Source organism: Schistocerca serialis, chromosome 2, assembly GCF_023864345.2.
Source record: "Schistocerca serialis cubense isolate TAMUIC-IGC-003099 chromosome 2, iqSchSeri2.2, whole genome shotgun sequence".
NCBI classification, from domain to species: Eukaryota; Metazoa; Arthropoda; class Insecta; order Orthoptera; family Acrididae; genus Schistocerca; species Schistocerca serialis.
Genome location: NC_064639.1, coordinates 457338904 through 457365209, shown reverse-complemented (window position 1 = coordinate 457365209; position 26306 = coordinate 457338904). Strand labels below are relative to the sequence as shown.

At 40.7% G+C, this 26306-nt stretch overlaps 1 protein-coding gene across 2 annotated transcripts in view; it reads left to right on the top strand.

Annotated features, from left to right (window-relative positions):
* LOC126457356 (lysine--tRNA ligase) overlaps window positions 1-26306 on the top strand; it is an 83831-nt gene that overhangs the window by 46101 nt on the left and 11424 nt on the right. For both annotated transcript variants that reach the window (XM_050093588.1, XM_050093587.1), the window contains exon 8: window positions 16450-16662. In XM_050093588.1, coding sequence (XP_049949545.1) covers window positions 16450-16662 — 213 coding nt within the window. The remainder of the gene's footprint in view (window positions 1-16449; window positions 16663-26306) is intronic.

Here is a 26306-nt window from a genome sequence, read left to right as displayed (position 1 = left end):
GTGAATTGAGATTCAAATTCCCATACAGCCATCTAGATTTAGGTGTGCCATAGTTTCACTTAATTGTGTAAAGCAAATACAAGAATATTTCCTTGTGAAAAGACACAGCTGATTTCCTTCCCCAATCTGAGTTTGTGCTCTATCTATAATGACTTTGTCCTTGATGGGAACATTAAACCAGTGAAACCATAATATTCGTTAAAACAGCAATAGCTATATTACACCAGTTGTTACCCATTGCTCATTAGTGTCGCCAACAGTATAGCTCTTCTTTGTAAAAGTAAATGCTCTGACACATGCTGTGCAGTAATTACAGGATCCGTTTTGAATATGCTTTCGTATCTTCAAACTACTGGTATGATGAGTTGAGTTTGTGTGTTAGCAAATCAAGAGGACTGTTGCTTGTCAACTCAGGTGACTTGGTGCCCCTCCAAAACAACATAAAAACTGCTTCCTGTATCACACAATACCTTCAACTAAAATTTATGAATCAGTTTTTACACCAAATACAGTACTTCCCGGTGGACAGTTTCTCCTATTTTTCTTCCTTCAGTTCCTTCATACCAGCACTCCACACCCCAACAGCCACTCTTCCATGCTTTCACCTTGCAGTTACCCCTATCTGTCCGTTCAGTCGTCCCACTCATCGCCATCGCGGGCATGGTGTAGCAGTTAGTACACTGGACTCGAATACAGGAGGTTCAAATCGCTGTCTGGCCATCCAGATTTAGGTTTTATGTGATTTCCTTAAATCACTCCAGGCAAGTACCAGTATGGTTCCTTTTAACAGGACGCAGCCAGTTTCCTTTCCCAACCTCGTATAATCCGATCTTTTACTCCATCTGTAGTGGCTGTGCCATCAACAGGACGATAAACTCTAATCTTCCTTCCTTCCTTCCTTCCTTCCTTCCTTCCTTCCTTCCTTCATTAGCACTGTAGCATATAAATTTTATAGATCTAGCTCTTGAGAAAGTTATAGTATATAAGGACAATATTGTGAAAAAGATAGATTGCTTCTCACCATATAGAGGAGATATTGAGTTGTGGACAGGCACAACAAAAAAGACTTCTATACGTATTAAGATTTATGCCAGAATACCTCTTTTGGCCACTGAGGCCAGACTGCAAGAGACTGCATTTGATAGGAGTTGGTGGGAGGTAAGGAAGAGGCTCTGGGATAGGGAGGGAGAGGATTGCAGGGTAGGAGTGGGGGAAGGTGTACTGCTGCTTATGGGAACGGATGTGGATGCAGTGGGGCTGTTGGATGGGGTAGGGCTGACACATGCAGTTGGGAGGTTTGTGGAGAGGGAGGGAGTAGCAAAAAGGAGAGAAGTAGAGGATGGAGGGAAAGACTAGTGGGTGCTTTGGTGAAATAGAAGGCAGTGTAGTGATGGAGCAGAGCAGGGAATGGAATAGGTGGATGAAGGACAGTGATTAGCTGAGGTCAAGATCGGGGCGGGGGGTTAAGGGAAGTAGGATACATTTCAGGAATAGTTACAATCTGCATAGTTCATAAAAGCTGGTGGTGGTTGGAAGGATATAGTTGGCAAAGGCTGTGAAGTACTCATTAAGGTGAAGCACATCGTGTTGGACAGCATGTTTAGTAACTGGGTGGTCCAGTTATCATGCGGACAGAAAGCTTGTTAGTTGTCACCATGTAGAAGGCAGCACAGTGGTTGCAGCTTAATTTGTAGATAACACGACTGCTTTCACAGGTAGCCCTGCCTTTGATGGGGTAGGTGATGCCTATGACCAGTCTGGAGCATCTAGGTCTATTGCAGAGATGTGAACCATGAGGCGAGGGGTTGGGAGCAAGGATGGGGTAGCAGTGGATGAGGATACTGCATGGATTTGGTGGGTGGCAGAATATCACTGCGGGAAGATATTCCTCATTTCAGAGTGTAACGAGAGGTAGTCAAAAACCTGGTGGAGAGTGTGGTTCAGTTGCTTGAGTCCTGGGTAATACTGAGTCGCGATGGGAGTGTTCCTCTGTGGCCAGACGGTGGGAGTGTGGAAGCTGGCTGGAGAGACAAGGCATGGGAGATGCATTTCTGTACAAGGTTAGGAGGGTAATTTCAGTCTGTGAAGGCCTTAATGAGACCTTTGGTATATTTGGAGTGGGACTGCTCCTAGCTACAGATGTGAGGACCACAGGTGGCTAGGCTGTGTGAAAGAGGCTTCTCAGTATGGAATGCATGGTAGCTGTCGAAGTGGATTTGTTGCTGGTGGTTGGCAGGTCTGATATAGACGGAGGTGTTGATGTAGCTATTTTTGAGGTGAAGATCTATATCAAAACAAGGTTGCTTGTTGGATTTAGAATGACCAGGTGAAACGAATGGGTGAGATGATGTTGAGGTTCCAGAGGAATGTGGATAGTGTGTCCTTACTCTGTCCATATCACGAAAACGTCATAAGTGAATCTGAACCAGATGATGGTTTGGAAGGATCCCTCTAGATGGCCGGTGAACAAGTGTGCCTTGTGGGTTCCAATTGCTGTATTATGGATTTGTCTGTAGGTGGTACCTTCTAAGGTGAAGTATTTGTGGGTGAGTATATAGTTGGTTATGGTGACCAGAAAGGAAGCTGTAGGATGTATAGTAGTCTTTTTTTCCTGTCTGTACCTCAATGTCACCTCTATATAGTGAGTAGCAAAGCAGTCTATGGGTGTTATCATAATATTGTCGTTATGCCAACCTGGATTTTCCATTGTTTGATTTTGCACAGCAGCTTAACCTCCATCCTGCAACCTAGTGCCGTTTTCCTTTGTTACTATTCTATAATGCATTACTTTACTTCTCTTGTGTTTTGCGTGTCACTTTCGAAACCACACTCACCCTTGATGTCTCATTCTAGCAGAACACATGGCTATGTGACCCTGCTGTTGCTAAGTGCAGTATCTTGTAATGGGGGAAACCTCAGTGCCCCAAAATCTTCAATAAGGATTTTAGAGAAAGCACTGGACCCCAGGATTTGGATTATCATTCACCGTTTATTGCATACAAAATAATTTATTCATTAATGGTTTCAGAATTAAAACAAGCAATAAACTTTACATGAAAATATAAAGGTTCCTTAAATTCAAAATAAGTTCGTGATTTTAAAACAGTAATTCAGCAATATAAAGCTTTCAGATAGAAAAAAATAATTTAATTTATAGGAATTTCAAAATTTGTTTGGATGGACTTAACAACCACCAGGGAGATGGCAAGAGATCAGTAACACATCATTTCACATGAACCAGTTAATGATAATTTTAGCAATTAAAAATGGTTGAATGAATAAGTACAGTTCCCAAAACATGTTTACAACAGATAACAGGCTCCAAGAGGCACAATCATGCTAATAATAATTCACCCTTAGACGGAACGAGATGTTGGCAAGAACTCGGTTTAGAGAAATGGGGGGATCACAACTGCTGCTTATTAAGATAATTTTGAACAGTATGTGATTAATCCCCTCCCCCCCCCCCCCCCCCCCCCCCTATGAACCATGGACCTTGCCGTTGGTGGGGAGGCTTGCGTGCCTCAGCGATACAGATAGCCATACCCTAGGTGCAACCACAACGGATGGGTATCTGTTGAGAGGCCAGACAAACGTGTGGTTCCTGAAGAGGGGCAGCAGCCTTTTCAGTAGTTGCAAGGGCAACAGTCTGGATGATTGACTGATCTGGCCTTGTAACAATAACCAATACGGCCTTGCTGTGCTGGTACTGAGAACGGCTGAAAGCAAGGGGAAACTACAGCCGTAATTTTTCCCAAGGGCATGCAGCTTTACTGTATGATTAAATGATGATGGCGTCCTCTTGGGTAAAATATTCCGGAGGTAAAGTAGTCCCCCATTCGGATCTCCGGGCGGGGACTACTCAAGAGGATGTCGTTATCAGGAGAAAGAAAACTGGCGTTCTACGGATCGGAGCGTGGAATGTCAGATCCCTTAATCGGGCAGGTAGGTTAGAAAATTTAAAAAGGGAAATGGATAGGTTGAAGTTAGATATAGTGGGAATTAGTGAAGTTCGGTGGCAGGAGGAACAAGACTTTTGGTCAGATGACTACAGGGTTATAAACACAAAATCAAATAGGGGTAATACAGGAGTAGGTTTAATAATGAATAGGAAAATAGGAATGCGGGTAAGCTACTACAAACAGCATAGTGAACGCATTATTGTGGCCAAGATAGATACGAAGCCCACACCTACTACAGTAGTACAAGTTTATGTGCCAACTAGCTCGGCAGATGACGAAGAAATTGAAGAAATGTATGATGAAATAAAAGAAATTATTAAGATTGTGAAGGGAGACGAAAATTTAATAGTCATGGGTGACTGGAATTCGAGTGTAGGAAAAGGGAGAGAAGGAAACATAGTAGATGAATATGGATTGGGGCTAAGAAATGAAAGAGGAAGCCGCCTGGTAGAATTTTGCACAGAGCACAACATAATCATAACTAACACTTGGTTTAAGAATCATGAAAGAAGGTTGTATACATGGAAGAACCCTGGAGATACTAAAAGGTATCAGATAGATTATATAATGGTAAGACAGAGATTTAGGAACCAGGTTTTAAATTGTAAGACATTTCCAGGGGCAGATGTGGACTCTGACCACAATCTATTGGTTATGACCTGTAGATTAAAACTGAAGAAACTGCAAAAAGGTGGGAATTTAAAGAGATGGGACCTGGATAAATTGAAAGAACCAGAGGTTGTACAGAGTTTCAGGGAGAGCATAAGGGAACAACTGACAGGAATGGGGGAAAGAAATACAGTAGAAGAAGAATGGGTAGCTTTGAGGGACGAAGTAGCGAAGGCAGCAGAGGATCAAGTAGGTAAAAAGACGAGGGCTAGTAGAAATCCTTGGGTAACAGAAGAAATATTGAATTTAATTGATGAAAGGAGAAAATACAAAAACACAGTAAATGAAGCAGGCAAAAAGGAATACAAACGTCTCAAAAATGAGATCGACAGGAAGTGCAAAATGGCTAAGCAGGGATGGCTAGAGGACAAATGTAAGGATGTAGAGGCCTATCTCACTAGGGGTAAGATAGATACTGCCTACAGGAAAATTAAAGAGACCTTTGGAGATAAGAGAACGACTTGTATGAATATCAAGAGCTCAGATGGAAACCCAGTTCTAAGCAAAGAAGGGAAAGCAGAAAGGTGGAAGGAGTATATAGAGGGTCTATACAAGGGCGATGTACTTGAGGACAATATTATGGAAATGTAAGAGGATGTAGATGAAGATGAAATGGGAGATATGATACTGCGTGAAGAGTTTGACAGAGCACTGAAAGACCTGAGTCGAAACAAGGCCCCCGGAGTAGACAACACTCCATTGGAACTACTGACGGCCTTGGGAGAGCCAGTCCTGACAAAACTCTACCATCTGGTGAGCAAGATGTATGAAACAGGCGAAATACCCTCAGACTTCAAGAAGAATATAATAATTCCAATCCCAAAGAAAGCAGGTGTTGACTGATGTGAAAATTACCGAACTATCAGTTTAATAAGTCACAGCTGCAAAATACTAACACGAATTCTTTACAGACGAATGGAAAAACTAGTAGAAGCCAACCTCGGGGAAGATCAGTTTGGATTCCGTAGAAACAGTGGAACACGTGAGGCAATACTGACCTTACGACTTATCTTAGAAGAAAGATTAAGGAAAGGCAAACCTACGTTTCTAGCATTTGTAGACTTAGAGAAAGCTTTTGACAATGTTGACTGGAATACTCTCTTTCAAATTCTAAAGGTGGCAGGGGTAAAATACAGGGAGCGAAAGGCTATTTACAATTCGTACAGAAACCAGATGGCAGTTATAAGAGTCGAGGGACATGAAAGGGAAGCAGTGGTTGGGAAGGGAGTGAGACAGGGTTGTAGCCTCTCCCCGATGTTGTTCAATCTGTATATTGAGCAAGCAGTAAAGGAAACAAAAGAAAAATTCGGAGTAGGTATTAAAATTCATGGAGAAGAAATAAAAACTTTGAGGTTTGCCGATGACATTGTAATTCTGTCAGAGACAGCAAAGGACTTGGAAGAGCAGTTGAATGGAATGGACAGTGTCTTGAAAGGAGGATATAAGATGAACATCAACAAAAGCAAAACGAGGATAATGGAATGTAGTCGAATTAAGTCGGGTGATGCTGAGGGAATTAGATTAGAAAATGAGACACTTAAAGTAGTAAAGGAGTTTTGCTATTTTGGGAGCAAAATAACTGATGATGGTCGAAGTAGAGAGGATATAAAATGTAGGCTGGCAATGGCAAGGAAAGCGTTTCTGAAGAAGAGAAATTTGTTAACATCCAGTATTGATTTAAGTGTCAGGAAGTCATTTCTGAAAGTATTTGTATGGAGTGTAGCCATGTATGGAAGTGAAACATGGATGATAAATAGTTTGGACAAGAAGAGAATAGAAGCTTTCGAAATGTGGTGCTACAGAAGAATGCTGAAGATTAGATGGGTAGATCACATAACTAATGAAGAAGTATTGAATAGGATTGGGGAGAAGAGAAGTTTGTGGCACAACTTGACCAGAAGAAGGAATCGGTTGGTAGGACATGTTCTGACGCATCAAGGGATCATCAGTTTAGTATTGGAGGGCAGCGTGGAGGGTAAAAATCGTAGAGGGAGACCAAGAGATGAATACACTAAGCAGATTCAGAAGGATGTAAAACCAGTCTCAGGACTGAAGACCACAACAACAACATGTGATAATCGCTATTAGCAGGACAAGAGACTCCCATACTCTTTGTGAATACCAAGGGTGAAATTCTTCATCCCCAACAACATTTTTAGGAAAGAATTAACATATGAATTTGTTTTTCTTTTAGAAATATAAAAGTACAACAGTAAAGAAATATACCAGTCTTAATATACAACCCGAAGGTATGTGGTAATATACAAAATTGAAACCCTTTTCTATAACATAGAATTTAATGACTGCTTGGAGAGAACAAGCTACTAAGAATTTAATGACTGCTTGGAGAGAACAAGCTGCTAAAGCAAACACTGCAAGATTGTGTCAAAGACTCTGAGGGGTAGTACAAAACAAATACAACTTACCCTGTATATGAATTCCATCCACGGAGTGGGTCCAATAACACTGTTGCACACAACTGTAAACACAGTTAATGCCTCACTATCCCAACCACTCAACAGCCGGCAGAGGGACAGACGATGTACTGTTAGGTCACAGGCATGCAAAATCAGGATCACAAGCCACAACCAGGCTTGAACACACATGCCTGTGCATTGCTGTACAAGGCCCACAAGCAACCAAGTTTAGCGTATACACCTGGAGTACAGAGCATATGTTAGTCAGTATTAAATTACAGACACACCAACCACGTGCACACAAAATGATTAACACAGCTAAGCCCAGAACACCCCAATGAACCCATAAGTGCAGTAACAAAATTTCAACTGAGTATACAAAATATAATATAAATTGTAAACACGTGAGGGGCAACACTCAAATCGAAGTCAACAACCCAAGGAAATTTAAATCTTAAAACGCTTGGGTCAAAACCACATTTAAATTTGCCGTAAAACTAGTTCACAAAATGTAAGTCTGCCTTACAGACATTACTTATCCTATGCAGAGACAACACCCAAAACTCCCCAGGAAATATCTGGTGGGATAACAAGGCTGACGAATACGATATCTGCTCGGCAATATACAGCACTGCCAGGAACAGACTAAATGCAGGTACTGGGAGAGGCTAAAACAATAAATACCCACAGTGATCTTAGATTTTTTTTAGTCAAACAACTCAAACTTGAATTACTATTCAGCATTGCCCAGAACTTAACAGATTGTAAAACCAACTCCCGCAGTAAATCATGAATATGAATTCAGAAGCAAACAACGAACTATATTTAAAACAGCTTCAGGATAAATGCACCTGCAGATATAGAGGCCAGAAAACATGTTCAAATAAAACAATGTAAGCACAGAAAAATCACCTCAGAATATTTCCAAGGGTCCATGTCTGACAGCATAAATTCTCCAATTGGCAGATAAATGAACCAGGTCCACACGTAGCAACAGCCATCAATGGCCCCCAAGCACCTAGGCTCCCCAGCTAGTCCACAACACATTGCAAGTACTGCCAATGCCGGCCAAAGCAATGACCACTTCGTGAGGCACTTTCTATGCCTGTACTGCTCCACATCTCTCCAGCAACCCCTTTCTGTGTTCGCTAGAGCACATCACCTCATAGCCGAGAACCAAAGATCAAAACAGACGGCAAGGGTGGATATCTAGTGTTGCCACGGCTCACATCTTATGTCTCACAATATTCCCATCGACATTATTAATCCTAGACTGTCAAATTGATCACTATTCCTGCCTCATTGTTGCATATTTTCAAGTGTGATAGTTGCCATGCTTTAACACATTGCTGAACCTCGACCTACTAACCTCCTACTACCCTCCTTTTCTCTTCTCTTATTCCAGCGCGCGCACACACGCCCCCCCCCCCCCCCCCCCCCCCCCCCCCACACACACACACACACACACACACACAGTAACCTTACTTAATCCATTCACGTCTTCATACATTTCCACCCATCAATCTGCATGCCACATTATCATCTTTTATTTATTTTTCTCTTTGATCTCATTTTGTTTTTGTGTCAATTTTAGTTCATTTCAATATTGATCCTGCTCCTTCAGGCTTCACGTTCTTTTCCTATATTTCATCCTTTTTGTGATTTTTCTTTTATATTTTATGTATTTTTATGAGTTTTTTTGGCAAGTATTTTTACTTGTTTCATTCTCCACCATGGATCCATGCTCTTCCCATATCCATCAATACACAAAAGTTTCATCATCCCTAGCGAGAACCCAATCCCACATACTATTCCTGCTTTTTCGCCTAGCTCACGGAGTCTCTCCCCCCTGCCAGTTGGCCTTATGATCAACTTACCCATTTCTGGCTGCAACCACTCATTCCACAATGACCTCTATCTATTCAAATTCCACCAGCCCATAACCATCATCAACCAGGTCCTGCAAAAGTTTGTAACTCAGGCCCAAACTTCCTTGCAATACCTGCTCTCCTTCCACAAAATTCTCAGAAACCAGTTTACGTCCATGCACTTATCCACCACCTCTGCAACAGCCTCTAGCCTCCTCCACGTCCTTTCATAGCTGACAAAACCTGCCTTGCAGACCTGAGGGTGGGGCATCCTCAGTAACTCCCTCGACCACCATACAGAATACGCAACCTAAACAGTCATGAGCCTTTTCCCCAAAACCCATGGTCCCACAGAAGTATCAGTCCTTTTTGAAGGTCTTACTTTATACCCCACTCCCAAATTGAATCATCCTAGACTTGCTAAACACCTCCCCGTCTCGTGGTCCCTACAGTGGAAACACTTTTTCGCCACCAACCCTACCAATCAGACTCAACTCAAAGCCAATGTTGAACCCTGCTGCCTCAGTTCACTCTTCCATCCAGCTATGATCCGCCCTTGTTAGTATTCCTCACTATCATTTCCCAAATCTTTCAATGTGGATGCTAACCTTACACCAACTGAAAGAACCACAATCCACCACCTAAAAACTGATCCTGACCTTGTAAGCCTACCTAACACAAAGGCTCCACCACTGGTTTTGAACCACAGGGATTACCTGGTGTTCAGGGATTACCTGGTGGAACACTGTGTTCCTACCTTCTACTTGCTTCCTAAAATCCATAAACTCAGCCATCCAGGATGCCCTATTGTGTTCAGTTACTGCGCACCTGTTGAGAGACTATCTCCTGGATCAACACGTATGCCTATTACCCGTAGCCTACCCTCCTGTATAAAAGACACCGACCATACCCTCCACCAATTGTTCACAGATAGTATTCCTTTCTCATGTGGTGTCCTGCTTGTCACTATTGATCCACCTCCCCCTACCTAACTTCCCCAATGTCCATGGCTTATTCACTATTAAACAGTGCCTGACTGACTCCAGATGTACAACCTCCTTTTCAGTCACCCTGACCAACTATATTCTCACCTGCAATTACTTTCTTTGAAGGCATCATCTGCAAACAAATCCATGGTACAGCAATGGGCACCTGCTCAGTACCATCCTATGCCCACTTATTCACAGGCCCTCTAGGGGAATCTTTCCTAACCACCAAGAATCCTAAACCCCTCACCTGGTTCAGATTCACTGATGACATTTTTGTGATCTCAAGTGACGTTAAGCACATCCTATCTACTTTCCTCCACAAACTCAATATCTCCCCCATTCGGTTTCACCAGGTCCTCCTCAATCCAACAAGCCACTTTCCTCAATGTATGATTCCACTTCAAAGACAGCTACATCAGTACCTCCGTCCATATCAAACCGAACAACCACCACAAATACCTACTTGTTGACAGCTGCCACCAATTCTATACCAAGAAGTGCCTTTCATACAGCCTAGCCACCTGTGTCCCTCACATCTGTAGTGAGGAGCAGTCCCTCTCCAAATATACGAATGGTGTCACTAAGGCCTTCACAGACCGAAATTACCCTCTCAACCTTGTACAGAAACAAATTTCCTGTGCTTTCTCTCTGCAAACACCTCCTACGTTACCACAGTCTGGCAACAAAAGAGCACTCCCCTAGTGACTTGTTACCACCCAGGACTGAAGCAGCTGAATCACATTCTTCACCAGATTTCGACTACCTCTCATCGTGCTTGGAAATGAGTAATATCATACCCACTATCCATCCCACAGCTCCCACAATGGTATTCTACTGCCCACCAAACCTATGCAGTATCCTCCTTCATGCTCCCAATTGCTTGTCTCATGCCTCGTAGATCTGTCTGATACATCCTCCCACCACCACCACCACCACCACCACCACCACCACTTACTCCAGTCTGGTCACAGGCATCTGCTAAACCATCAAAGATAGAGCTACTTGTGAAAGCAGTCCCATGATCTACAAACTAAGCTGCAACCACTGGGCTACTTTCTACATGGGCATGACAACCAACACACTTTTGTACGCATGAATGATCTCCGATAAACTGTGGCCAAGAGACAGCTGCACCACCCAGTTGCTGAACATGCTGCTCAACATAATGTGCTTCACTTCAATGACTGCTTCACAGCCCACACCGTCTGGAACCTTGCTACCAACACCAGCTTTTCTGAATTGTGCAGGTGGGAGCTCTTCTTGTAATATGTTCTACATTCCTATAATCTCCATGCCCTCAACCTTTGCTAGTCCTTGTGTTTCACCCACCTATCCCCTTCCCTGCTCCAATACCAGCACTGCACAGCCTTTTATTCCATCAACACACCCTCTAGTCTTTTCCCCCCCCTCCTTTACTTCATTCCTTGTCCACTCTTCAGCCACCTCCCTCCTCCCCCCCCTAACCCCTCTCCTGTCTGCCCCCACCACCACCACCACCACCACCACCACCACCACCATCACCATCACCATCACCAAACCTCCCAGATGCATCTAGCAGCCTTACTTTGTCCCTACCATGTTCCTGCATGCTGTCACAAGCAACACTATACCTTCCCCTACCCTGCTGTCCCACCCAGACCCCTCACACCTGACCCCTCACACCTGACCCCTCATTAGCCACCCCACCACCACTCACAGATTGCTTTTCCCATCAGGTGCAGTTGCTCGCAGTCCAGCCTCTGTGGTCAGAGACAGTGGTCATGTGTGTGAGAGTTGCGCGTGCGTGCGTGCGTGCATGTGTGTGTGTGTGTGTGTGTGTGTGTGTGTGTGTGTGTGTGTGTGTGTGTGTGTGCGTGCGTGCGTGCGTGCGTGCGTGCGCGCGCGCGCGCGCGCGCGCGTGCGTGTGCCTTTTGGTCTAAATGTGAAACATGTAGCAGTCTTTTTGTTGCGCCTGTCTGCAACTCAACATTTTGTCTATATGGTGAGAAGCAGTTTATCCTTTCCATAATCCTGTCATTATAGTATATGAGGTGTGGCTATAAAATAACCAGGCATGAAACGTTTTATTTAATAAAGATTCATATTTGGCTATTGTCACTCTCCATATACTCCCCTCCTTTATCCCTACAATGCTGTATGCGAATTTTCCATTGATGGAAACTGTGCTGGAAGTCTTCCACTATGAGCTATTTGCTGATGCTTGCTGCTTCTTTCACTGCTTCAGCGGACTAAACTTTTGTTCCTATTAATGCAGATTCACATTGGGGAATAGGTAAGTCACATGGTGTTAGGTCAGATGAATAAGGTGGATGTTGTAACACTGGGATGCTGTACTTCACTGGAAACCTCGTAACAGACAATGTGGTATGAGCCGGTACGTTGTCTTGATGTAGGACCCCCACACAAATTTGATCAAGAACCTCAAGGCAACAATGTTGATTAATAATTTGACCTATAGGAAGCCAGTGTAGGTAGTCAATTCCATGAATATTGAGAAAAAATCATTGCTTTGTGAATCTTGATTTGCTCATTTGAGCTTTTTTTCTCTTGTTGAAGTTGAACACTCTCCAATGCATTGATTGGCACTTAGTTTTAGATTTGTTACATGTTATCACTCTTCCCAAGAAATTAGGATCATTTTCAGTGGTATTTAAAGTGTCAGTATAAGTAGTTTCACAAGCTTCTGTTTGTTCGATCATGAGAATTTTTGGCACCAGTTCCACACACACTTTTCATCAATTTAAAAACTGGTTATGCAAAATTTGCCTTACACATTCTTTGTAGATTCCTACAGTTCCTGCAATCAGTCAAACACCCAACCAGTGGTCAGATCAGATCAGATTACCTACTTGTTTTTATATTTTCATCCTTTTTGATGTTGAACCGCGTCTTGGGTGTGAGGCATCTTCAGTATCTTCTAGATCATCTTGGAAACTCTTGAACCACTCAGAAACTCGCATACGTGATAAACTGTCTTCAGCATACACTTTACTGTAAGTTAGGTTTCCACACCAGTGAAGGAAATGGTCACACTGATTTGTCTACAGGCACCAGAGATGTCGCATTCAATTGAGAGAGCTTCATGCTTCACAACTATTGGTTTTTCATCGTTGGCACATTCGTATTTACTGTATGACAGCATCAACCCTATTATTTTGTAGCGACACCTCGTATAAGGCATTACCTGTGCATGCAATGAAGTTATTGCTTTTAATATGTACTTGAAAATACCATCTTTTTTTACTGAATTGAGATGTGAAAATCCCAAACTACTGTCACATTACATCCTAATGGTGTTGGTGGCAATGGAATATTGAATCATTAAGAAAAGAATGAGGGGAAATCCTTTATGATTTATTTTGTCTTGAACATGAATGTGTTGTGTATAAGCATCTACACATATTCTTCAGAGTCCTCCCCAACACAATTTTCTGTGTTTGTAAAGCCTAACCTTAGGAATTGCAGTGGTTTTTATATGGTTTTCAGATGGATTCACGAGGAAGGTTTGTGTGTAGACACTGACAAAAAATGTGATGTTATTTCATGATCTTTAGCCGGCCGCTGTGGCCGAGCAGTTCTAGGCACTTCAGTCCAGAACCGCGCTGCTGCTATGGTCGCAGGTTCAAATACTGCCTCAGGCATGGATGTGTGTGATGTCCTTAGGTTAGTTAGGTTTAAGTAGTTCTAAGTCTAGGGGACTGATGATCTCGGATGATAAGTACCATAGTGCTTAGAGCCATTCATCATCTTTGCATGTAAAATAAAAGAAACCAACGACACACATATAGAGGATCGATGTGTGGAGCACTGTAACACGTAACATAAAACAGCATTCACACTAACTATGGAACACTTGTTCTTTTGCCAGCGATATTACACACAACCGCACAGACATCTGAATGCACACTCCCATGACCATGGTGCCTGTCTTGGCATGGTCATGGGAATGTGCACCTGGGTGTTTGTGTCGTTGTGTGAGCTATTTGCTGGAAAAAGAGCCAGTGTTCAAAAGCTAGTGTGAATGCTGCTTTCTACTATGTTTTACACATAGATCCACTATAGGTGAATGGTTGCCTTTCCATTATTTTACATATCGCTCCATCCAGAAATTTCTATTATTGCTCAAAAAAGAAAAAAACAGATAGACAAGAGTATGAACAGTACACATCAAAGGTTTGATGATGCGAGGCATGCTGATTTACCACTAGACAAAGGAATGGGAAATGTTACAGACACAACAAGACCTCCAGTTTACATAGAAAGACCCTTCAGTGATTACAATATCACATCAAATTGACAAATAAACTGGCTGTTTGAGCCCACTTATCAGTATGACATCACACCCATTCTGGCCTAGATGCATGCACTAATTCCTTCGGGAAGGGTGTCAAAACAGTTGTACCCTCTACTTAGAGAAAGTGGCCCGCGACTGTTGCTACTGGTCCTTGATACACTGAAACTGGGTCAGAGTTAATATCCAAGCTGGTCCTACGCACGTTCTTTGAGGGACAAATATGCGGATCTTCCTGGTCATAGGAGAATCTTGACACCATGCACGTGGTTCATAGAGTCTTGTCGTGTGTTGATGAGCATTGTCCTGTTGAGAAAAGGCACCATATACTGTTGCAGGACAGGGAACACATGAGGACAGAGATGACTGTGACAAGCTGTTGTGTTGTCAGAGTTCCCTCAATCACTACAAGCTGTGATGAAGTCGTACCCAATCATTCCCCACACAATAACTTCTGGACTAACACCTCTGTGCCTCTCCAAAATATTGAAAGAATGGAACCTCTCCCCAGCTTACTGCCATACTCACTGATGATGGTCATCCAGTAGTGCAGAATCACAGTTCATTGCTGAACACAATGCTATTCCATTCAATAGCAGTTATATCACCTCTCCAAAGGCTCCTGCTCCTGCTGCTGCTAGTTTTTGACCAGAATGGTGCAGGAGATCCCTTACTTGTTCTTGGATGGTGGGTGCAGATCTGCTGATGCACAGTACAGAAATCATCCCTTGTGTGGTGGTCATATGTGGTCACCTGGAACCTTGATGGCGAGTGATCATTCAACATCAGATGCTGTTCATGCCTCTTATATAGCCTACCAGACCTAGTGACAACACTAATGTGCTTCGGTGGCCGTCTACCTTTCACAGAGAATTGCAACTCAATCGTTCACATACCTACCTACTGATGATGTGTGCATGTACGAAGTTACATTGACATCTGACTATATATGATGTAGTTGGATGTCAATGTAGCTTTGTACATGCACGCGTCATCAGTACGTAGGTATGTAAATGATTGAGTTGCAATAACTGACAAGTAGAACAGCCACCAAAGTGCATTAGTGTTGTCACTAGGTCTGGCAGGCCATTTAAGGAGTACATAATAATGCGAAGTTATGTATAAATATTTCATGCAAATTGGGTGAACTATTAGGAATTGAAGTCATCCACTGTTTTTCTGTCGGCATGCGTGGGCTAATCTCAGGAACCACTGTAGGAATTTGATACATATTCAGTTTGTCAAAATGGGACCCGTATAAGATCACATAGTTGTCTGTCTGTCCAATTTCCAAACCCTATATTTCAGGAGCACTTAGATGCATCAGGTTGACATTTAAGTCACATATTAAGATGTAAAAGAGTTAAGCTTCTAAGTCAATGCAATCAAAAGATACAGCCATTTATGTTATATATTTTGATACAAACTCTGGTCAAAACCAACTGGGCATTTCCCATTGTCCTAGAATCATGAGATTTGCCAAGAAGCAAGGTTTCACAGTACAAGCAAAGGAAAAAAATCCAAAAATTGTTAATTTGTAGTTATATCGCATGAGAAACAAAATATTTCTTCTGTCATTTGTAATCTGACTTCAAACTTGAAATTAAGTTTGTGTGAAATCCTCAGTGTGCGAGTCCTGCTTGCACCTGGCCAATTTTTGTTGATTATTTAATACAACCCTCCATTTATTCATGCTTCAAAGATGTTTTAATGTTGTGATATTTATTAGTCTGAGCATTCATATTCATTTTACAAACAGAAATAACAGCTATGTGTTGCAAGTCATACTTTGCTCAAGGTACTCTGAACGCTGTAAAAAGACCTGCCTTATACTTCCCCATCTGCAGTTATTAAATTGATAATATTATGATAATAATTTTGGATTAAAGGAAACCATCCACACACACACACACACACACACACACACACACACACACACACACACACACACACACACACACACGCACGCAGAGAGAGAGAGAGAGACTTACCTGTGCCACTGACTGGTGCCAGCACCATACAGGTGCATACGTGTGTAGCTCGAAAAAACGATTACTCCAGAAGCTAGAAAGGTTTGTTTGTGCCTTTTAATGATTCAATGCTTCTGCTTTTTGGTGAGTGGTCCCCTTTAATCCAAAATTATTTACATTATACCAGAACTTTTCTACAACGAATATTAAGAAAAGCTGTCTCGAAGCATAAGTTGCACTATCGTAATACTCTGTGTATTAAAACTCCATACTTTTTTTTCAGCTGGTTGGAGAATTCCTTGAAGAAAACAGTATAAATCCAACATTTATTATTGACCATCCTCAAATAATGAGTCCTTTAGCCAAATGGCATCGATCTGTTAAAGGATTAACAGAAAGATTTGAGTTGTTCGTAGCAACAAAAGAAATATGTAATGCATACACTGAGCTGAATGATCCTATTGTCCAACGTGAACGATTTGAGCAACAGGCAAAGGTACTTTCATTTTATTTATTTGATCAGTTATATATCTCCATATTTGTTCTTTCTTACTGAAAACTTTGCTGTGTTCATAATTTTATATTGTTAATATTTGTAGCCATTCTTCCTCTGTTGATACGTAATTTGTGTTTATCATAAAGATACAAACAAATGCTATCAGTCTTCTGCGCCTGAATGGTTATTTTGTTTTTAACCAGACATGTTTCACCTATTCCTGTAAGGCATCACATAAAAAGAACAGGTAACTTAAAAATCACTGGTGATGCCTAATAAGAATAGGTTAAACATGTTTGAGTGAAAAACAGAATAAACATCCTGCTGAAAGAGATGGTTACTATTTGTTCTTATCCGGATGATAAACATAATTTGAATTAATAGTATATGTTGAAAGTGCCAAGTCAATAGTGAACAAATCCATGAAGAAGAAAAGAGAATATCATATTTGCTCCCACTATGAAGACCTCAGAAAGTTATTTAAAACCTGTTAATGAAAATATAATAAAAAACATGACCTCAATTTAATTTACACAGAATTAATGCAAAATGGTTTTTCAACATCAACAGATGCTGTGGTGGAGACAGAATATGACCGCAAAGTCGCATACAATGTGAAAAGTCTTATAAATGATGATATTTTGGGGAGGGATGTTCTCCAATGCAGTGATTCCAGAAATGATAACATTATCAACATCAGTGATAGCAGTAGTAACCCAATTTTGGCTGCCATCAACGTCAGTATGCTGCAGTGGCCATAGCAATATTATGGTTAATAACATCATCATAAAATTGTTTGTGTGTATTAGGACATCATATATAAGCTCCAATTGTGGTAATTCAGGGAAGGTTGCCAAATGTGGAGTGGTGGTACCAAATTACATCCACACAAGGAATCGCCTAAAATATAGAAAATTTTAAGTATTGAACAACGCATGATTTAGTAAATGAGCAACCCTGTACGCTATCTGATGTATAGAATCTGTAATAGGCATCCTACTTGTTCTCTTATCAGTCAGTAGTATGTACCTGTGGCTCTGTCTGCCACTTGTCTCACAGGACTAGTTTTCAGAGTGTTATTTTTCATCTATTCATCCTGTTGAAACCACCGTTTGTTGTCTGGAGGAATTTACACAAGGAAAGGTGATTCTGACTCCATTGCCTAAATTATTTGAGCTTGATTACCTGACTATCATATTGTACAATATTTTCACTTTCAGTAGAACCCATTTAGCTGTGTTAATTTCTAGTATCATTACAGGCTCAGTCTAAATGTCAGGATGTTACAAAACTATGTAAGGTATCTCTTAGTGCTCACTCAGTATGCTTTTCCAACACCTTGTTAGTTAATGAAGTATTCGTTATTTGCTCTGTCATAATATGTTATTTTGAGCACAGAGTTTCTTCAGTACCCTGTGTTTAATGTTCCACTGAGCAACACATCTGCTCATATACTGACTACCATCTAATGTTGTATGATACTGGAAAGTCCTTGTGGAGTAAAGCAAACAATTCGCCATATAATTGAGACATTCAGTGGTCACTAAGTTCGTGAACAACACTAAAAATACAGCTAAGCTTCCAGGTGATGTCCTCCTTCAGAGTTGATTAGTACAAAATAACATTTACACAGCTTTGTATACGGGTATTTGAGTACTGGCACTATAAGGAAGTATGAATAATGTTGATAATTTCGAGATGTATTGCTGATGGATACTTTCTCAGCATCTTAAGTTTGCTCCTCCACAGCCTCTCACTACAGTTACCATTGTAACAGTGCAAATTCAGTGATATATTAACTCTCCTTTGAACAGAGTGATATTTACCTCTTCGTCCATGAAGAAAAATATGCACCATCCAGCTCCGTGATAAAGAATACAGTATAATATAATCATAGACAATGTTGCTGTGTTTTCTGAAGTTTGCAGGCTATGATGTATCCATGAATCATGTTCAGATTGTACAGTTTAGAAACGTAAAAAACTGCCACATTTTCCAGAAGATGTATTGTGAAAACTTTTACACAAATACATGTTGTTGTCTGACATACACACAGTACTGCACCCAGAGTCATGGATGGGAAAAGACAGACAATGGAAGAGTGAAAAATGTGATACCAGCTTAAGGAAACATTAGAATACAGTATATGTTCCTCTTTCTTTTTGCACATCTCTTTTTGGCGCAGGCACTTTTACATTGAATTTTGGCCCAACACAATGTTCCAGTAAAATAATGACAAATACTTTACAGCTAAACCAAAATAAAATCTATCACAACTGTATCGGTGTTTTCCATGATTACTGGACAACAGCATACGGTAGTGATGTATTTTACAAACATATGTAACATAAATAATCAAATTTTATATAAAAGTATCTCTTAAACTACTTTTTGGCCTGGCTGGGGATCAAAATCCCTTTATTTGTGGCTGAGTTTATTTCTTATTTATCCCCTGCATGCATTATCTTTATTTATACTACAAGTAATTCACATGAAATTTATAAACTTTTAAAGGCTCAGTTTCTGAGAGATCATGACTCGACAAAGGGCATGTTTGAATTAGTCTCCTAGTCTTTTGCTTCTTTATTGAGGTATAACCGCCTCTCATAGTTTGCGTGAACACATCTCCAAACGTTAAGTGATGTTCGCTGTGCATGTGCCTTGCCTTGCAGTTACTTTGGTGCAACTATAGAGAAGAGTCCAGCCTTTGGTCTATAACTTTGCGGATGATGATGAACTGCACATCATTATAGGGTCTGGAGGGTAGCACTGTTGGATAAGTGCACATTGGTGTGTGTGTGTGTGTGTGTGTGTGTGTGTGTGTGTGTGTGTGTGTGTATATTTAAAAAGTTTGATGCTGTGATGGAGAAGCCAGGTCTAATATATTTTACTTATTTACATGTTTATACATGAATTTGTCACATCACTTTCTATGTTTGCATAACAATATTTAAGTACAAGTGAATAACATTGAAGAAGTCATTTCACCTTCAGAATTCATAAAGCAACATTTCCATGACAAAGTATTTTATATTAATTCTCATCATTAATAAATCATTTATGTTCACAACTTTAACTTTTAACTTTTAAAACGATGACGTAATCTTTGTTTGCGTGAATAATTTGAAAACCTGTTACATGTTAGGACTGAAAATCATAAAGCAGCTCCTCTCACACATAATTACACTTAGCCACGCCTCTCTGTTCTAGCAAGAGGTGGTCTACTAATCTACGGGGAGTTATGATAAGGAATGGAAGGAAGCATCTGTTATCTCCTGCTGAAATCCATCATTTACATATTACACAATAATTGAGAAAATTCTCTGTGAATGCTTCTTTGTGTTTTGCGACATTTGGTACCACTTCAGATAAAATTCTTGCATCATTTTGCCATATAAGTGTATTAATGTCATTTGCTTAAAAGTACCTGTAATGCTTGTACTTCAGTGTACTTTTCACTGTGAGATACAGTTCCTGTGCACTGTAATATGCATATATGTAAATGCTGTGCTGTGAAAGTTATGTCAAAAGAAATGTTAGTGGAAGGACATTCAGATAAGCCATGATCATGTATCTCTCTCTCTCTCTCTCTCTCTCTCTCTCTCTCTCTCTCTCTTTCTCTCAACATATGTGAATAACAATTACTCATATTGTGGTGTGGCCCATTTCTTTTGGTACCAGCTACTTTAATTCTTTCTCCTCATTACTGGAGCATGTCCGTGCATCATTCCCTGTTAAAAAACTTAATATTAACTTAGAAACTAAGTATGTAGTTGCTCAAAGGCCACAAACGTATCATTCGCACTTACGACATACGCAGGGTATTGGAAAAAAAAAAAGTATCAAATACTTTGAGAGGTGGTAGTACTCACCGAAACAAGAAAAATAATTCCAATAAACATAGGTTTGTAAATGCATACTTCCTGTCATAGACACGGCATAGGCCAGTTCCTTGAAGTGTCCCCATAACCAAAACTGTAGGGAATTTAGGTCTGGGGAACAAACAGGCCAAGGTGTCCCCGACCCCAACCAGTCCAGCAGTTCTGAAATATCTGCATGAGATGTCCACGCACATTTTGGTGAAAGTGTGCTGGTGCGCCACCAATCATGAACCACATTTGTATTTGTTGCTGCAATGGCACAGCCCCCAGCAAGGTAGGCAATACATTAATGAGAAAGTCCACATAGTACACCTCTGATAACCATTGTAGTAGCACTTATGACCCTATTAATCTATCACCTAGTACGTGTACCTATATGTTGATTGAGAATCAGTGTTGATGCCCTTTTCCTGAATTGCTTGGGGATTTACATCTGCCCATACATGCTGGTTGTAGGAATTCACATCATCATCTCTTGTGAACCCTGCTTCATTGGTAAATAAAATCTTGGATGTGAAGCCACACTTTTCTACAGCCATTGACAGAACCGCCATCTGCCATGATGATCCTGTGGTTTTAGAACATGAACACGCTGTAAATGTGTGGCCTTAGAGCATGAGCACGCTGTAAATTATATGGATACTGCAACTGTTCATGAAGTACCCTCCTCCCCCAGATAAGTGCGCTTGACATGCCCTCTGCTACTGCTAATTGTCGCACACTGGTGTCTGGTTTCATCCACCGAACATAGCACATGCTCCTCCATGTCATGTGTGCAGACTGTGCAGGGCCTTCCACTGCCGGTCTTCCAAGGTGCAAGGGTACCTGTGTCCGTCAGATGCTGGGAAAGTCTGCCGAACATCTTATCAGAGGGCCCTCTGCACTGTGGATGTTTAACAACATACCAGGCACAAGTTCGCAGCCTATGTCCATTTGCTGAGCCATAGCAGAATGTCATATCCACCATTTCACTTGTTGAGTAGTAGGCTTCCATTCCCAACAAGTAGTTGAAGGGAGAAGATGAAAATGTGCTACACTATTTGTACATTTAAACAGCACAATATCAGTAAACACATAAGTGAATCTGTGTTTGGAAGAAGGTAAAACACCATGATACAGTACCCAGGGTTGACTGTACTGTACAATAAGACACACTAACATAGCCTTCAACATGTCTCGAACCACATAAGTGACTGCAGACCACCTAATGGTAGGTAGAGTACTGCGAGTAAGACATCATAATACCCTGCTGACACATTGACAGACTCAAAGTACTGGACACTATTTTTTTTTTATCTGCCTGTATATTTTCATTTAGTATGCAAATGTTTTTAGTTCATTATTTTCTGACAGTTTCTCAGAATTCAACCCATTTTTGTGAGAGCACAACACTGACAGCATATCTATCGCTTCGACTTACCTTTTGCGTCTCTTCCATTAATTGGTATCTTCCTGGCAAGGCACAGTGTCATTACCCCTTCCCGTAACTTATTCAGAGCATGAGCATATCCCTAGAATTCTTCATTCTTTCATGGTATATACAGATTTGCTATACTATAGGACTTTATTTTATATATAATCATAATGTAGATTTTTGTGTATACATTGTGAATAGTGACTTAGTGTGTAGAGATCTTTCCATAGTTAGTTCATTTTATTTTCTTACATTATTTTTATTGTTATAGTGTAGATCTCGGTATTTATTTCTGTAGTCAATTTATATTTATCTGTAGTAATAAATTTATATTCATTACCTTTCACCTCTATTCTACTTGGGAAACAGACACTAATGTCAGCAGACAGTCTGGTGCATTAATCAGTGTGTTGGATTCATTTTGCTTTCGCACATGCGCCAAGGTCACTGTCCTGGGATTCAGATTCTACAGCGCTTCCACGTTACCTCTTGTCATAATGCTACATCATTTAGTTCTCCCTACCACATTTATCAGTTTGCTGTTGGAATGTGTGTGTACTTTTTGTGGTGAATTATGCATCTTTGCGATTAAATTCAGCTTATTACTTATTTCCCAACATCCTTTTGTCAGTGGACAAAATCTTAAATTACTAATAATGTCCCATATTTCTAATTACACACTTATAAATAACAAGAGATAAACTTATCCTAAAACGATTCCAGAATGAGATTTTCACTCTGCAGCGGAGTGTGCGCTGATATGAAACTTCCTGGCAGATTAAAACTGTGTGCCCGACCGAGACTCGAACTCGGGACCTTTGCCTTTCGCGGGCAAGTGCTCTACCATCTGAGCTACCGAAGCACGACTCACGCCCGGTACTCACAGCTCTACTTCTACCAGTACCTCGTCTCCTACCTTCCGAACTTTACAGAAGCTCTCCTGCGAACTTGCAGAACTAGCACTCTTGAAAGAAAGGATATTGCGGAGACATGGCTTAGCCACAGCCTGGGGGACGTTTCCAGAATGAGATTTTCACTCTGCAGCGGAGTGTGCGCTGATATGAAACTTCCTGGCAGATTAAAACTTCCTGGCAGATTAAAACTGTTTTAATCTGCCAGGAAGTTTCATATCAGCGCACACTCCGCTGCAGAGTGAAAATCTCATTCTGGAAACGTCCCCCAAGCTGTGGCTAAGCCATGTCTCCGCAATATCCTTTCTTTCAGGAGTGCTAGTTCTGCAAGTTCGCAGGAGAGCTTCTGTAAAGTTCGGAAGGTAGGAGACAAGGTACTGGCAGAAGTAGAGCTGTGAGTACCGGGCGTGAGTCGTGCTTCGGTAGCTCAGATGGTAGAGCACTTGCCCGCGAAAGGCAAAGGTCCCGAGTTCGAGTCTCGGTCGGGCACACAGTTTTAATCTGCCAGGAAGTTTCTTATCCTAAAACGAATTTACATCATTCATAATTTACAGTGAAATATTTTCACTGTACTTGAGCACAACAACTTCATCAGTTGGCTTAATGTTTTGTCAGACCCTTTCAGCATACAAATTTCTTTACATCCTTACGTTTTTAGGGGCCCTTGTGCTTTCAACTGATAGGATAAACTAGTCTATACTATCCTGGATGAGGGATGTGTGTAGTTACAAATGGGCCACTGTATAAGAGTTGCAACTTGTGGTGAAGTTTTCCATATTTGACAGACTTTGGGTACATTTGAAACAATACTTCTTGTCCTATATGGAATTGTGCAGTGTCCCCTAATCTTCTGTCTTAAGATTTTTTTCTCGCTCGGCCTTTTCTCCTAGATCAATCAAGGCTTGGCATATTTTTTCTTCAAATGACATACCTCCCTTGGGTACTTTAGGCAGTGGTTTTTCCCACTTGCTCATTTCTCGTTTCTCATACATTAATTCAGTTGTTGTAAAATCTGTCAAAGTACAACTGTGTGGCAAGTTATTAAAGATTTGCTGAAATGGCGAGATGAACTTGATGCATTGTGTGTGTTTCTGTGGTGTGTAGAAGCACATAAATCTGTTAAATTCTTTAAACATCCTTCCTATGGGGCTTGCTTCAGGCTGGATTTGTGATAGTGGTATGTGTTCTATTTTATTTGTGATCGTGAATTCCTTTCATCTGTTACCTGTGAAGTATGATGACGCATTATAAGTTAGCAGTTTCTACTATTGTCAGTTAACAGTATCTGCAGCTTTCCTACTCTCTGGAGATAGTCGTCTGTAATTCTTCTAATAATAGAACTAACAGTCACTGACCTCAATGCATACAACTTAACGTACTTGGGAAAAACATCACATAAGCCAGTTACATACTTAACGCAATGCATACGGACTGCTGCACCTTGGTCGTTGTTTCAGCTCCTGGCAATTTTTGTAAGAAGCATGCAAAATCAGTGTCTCTTCCTTATTTGAATGTAGCTGCACTTACCAGTATCTGATGCTGATGGGACTTGGAATGGTAGGTAAGTTCTTTCATGTTCCCTGACACATGACCAAGTTGATCCTTAGCAGGTGCTCATTGCTCATATTTTAGGCCAGATTGCTTCAGTTGCCTCCACAGCGGCTGCACCGAATTGTTGATCACCCCACTATTCAAAAGATATTTATCAGTTCTGACCACATCGTTCATAATTTATTGTACATCACAACACAGTTTGGTTTCTGTATTAATCTCCCATCCCCCAATAATTAATTTTGATTTGCTGAAGCATTTGTGGTCTTCTGACAAGTAATACATTTTTGAATTATGTGGAGAATTTAGTGACGGATTTTGGGGGAGTAGCAGTACATGGTTACCTTATCGGTGCATTTAGAAACATCATAATGACTCCATACATTGTGATTGTAAAGAATGAATTCATCTATAAACTTTTCAGGTAAACATATGCACCACCATTCTTGGTTAGGTGTACGTTGGTGAAACAGTACTCCTTTATAAATAGTATAAAAAAGGTTTATGTTATTAACATCATCTCCTTCAAGTTTGAGTCTTTTTATTTTTCCAGTGTGAATCTTATTGCTTTCGGCTATTGCTCATTTTTACATAATATGATTGATGTGTTTTGTCTTGCATAAATAGGATGCAGAATTTCAAAATTCTGTTAGGTATGTTCTAAAAATTCATTTAACTATCACGGTAGCCACAACAAAGTATCAGCAATTGTGTTTTGTTTGCCTTTGATGTACACTACCTTGAAACTGAATTCATGCAAGTAAAGAAACCACTTGGGTATTCTTCTGTGCAGCAATTTCCACTTGAAGAGAAAAGAAAGAGACTTGGTGGTTACAGTTGGTGCATTTTCCTCACAAATAATAGTCTCCACTTGATCCCAGTTTATGTGCAGTGATTTTGCTGTTTCCACTTCATTTACGGTTCTCACTTCAAATTAAAACAAAACAGATTTCTGTGGACGGAAGCTATCACAATAAAAATACATTCACATAATTATGGAAGGCTAAAATACCAGTTTCAGTTTTCTGATTTTATTTCCACATTTTTGACAGTCAAGCCTTCATCACCTTGCAGGACAAAGAAGTAATTTTTGACAGTTTGCTAAAGAAATTTGGCTTATATTAATCTTTTCCGCAGAGGCACTCAATTTATTTGAAACGGAGTGTTTCATTCCACACTATTGCCTAGTTGCAGCTGTTAATGGAATTTCAAGTGCAGGTGTTCATCTTCTGGCGGATATGGCATTATGCCATAATAAAGAACCAAACATGAATAATACAGTACTGGCATTCGAAGAAAATTTACATGTCGAAAACCACACTGAAAAGCTTAATATCAGGTTGTGGGGCCTATTTCATTGTGGATCTAGTCCTATGAATGTGCACTTAAAAGTAGAATTCTGCTCTTTGGTAAGGTTTACAAAAATCCGATGTTCGAGGAGTACCCTCTGGTGTCTTGTTTCTTCATGACATAATGTAAGATCTCTTAATGCTTTATGCGTGCAAACGTACGGGCTTCCTCTGTCGTCATAACTGGGCATGCCTGTTTTCTGGCGCTCGCTGGCAACTGCTGAAAAGAACCTATTTCGAACAGGCCGCGGAAAAGTATTGTGAATGGTTGTTTGAAAAGCGTTGCTTTCAAAATAAATTTCGTTTTATGCAAGATGAATTGTTACATGTGAGAGTGTGCGATAAATTTCTTAAATACCAAAGTGTTTGATTCTCATTTAAAACTTAATACTTTGAGGACCAGCCACTTAAAAGAATTTTGAGCCCAGAAGACCAGACATTCCCATTTAGAAGAATTCTGAGCCCAGAAGACCATACATTCACATCATTATTTAAAATTTTACTAGCACATTTGTGTGATGTATCTTAAACCATAACA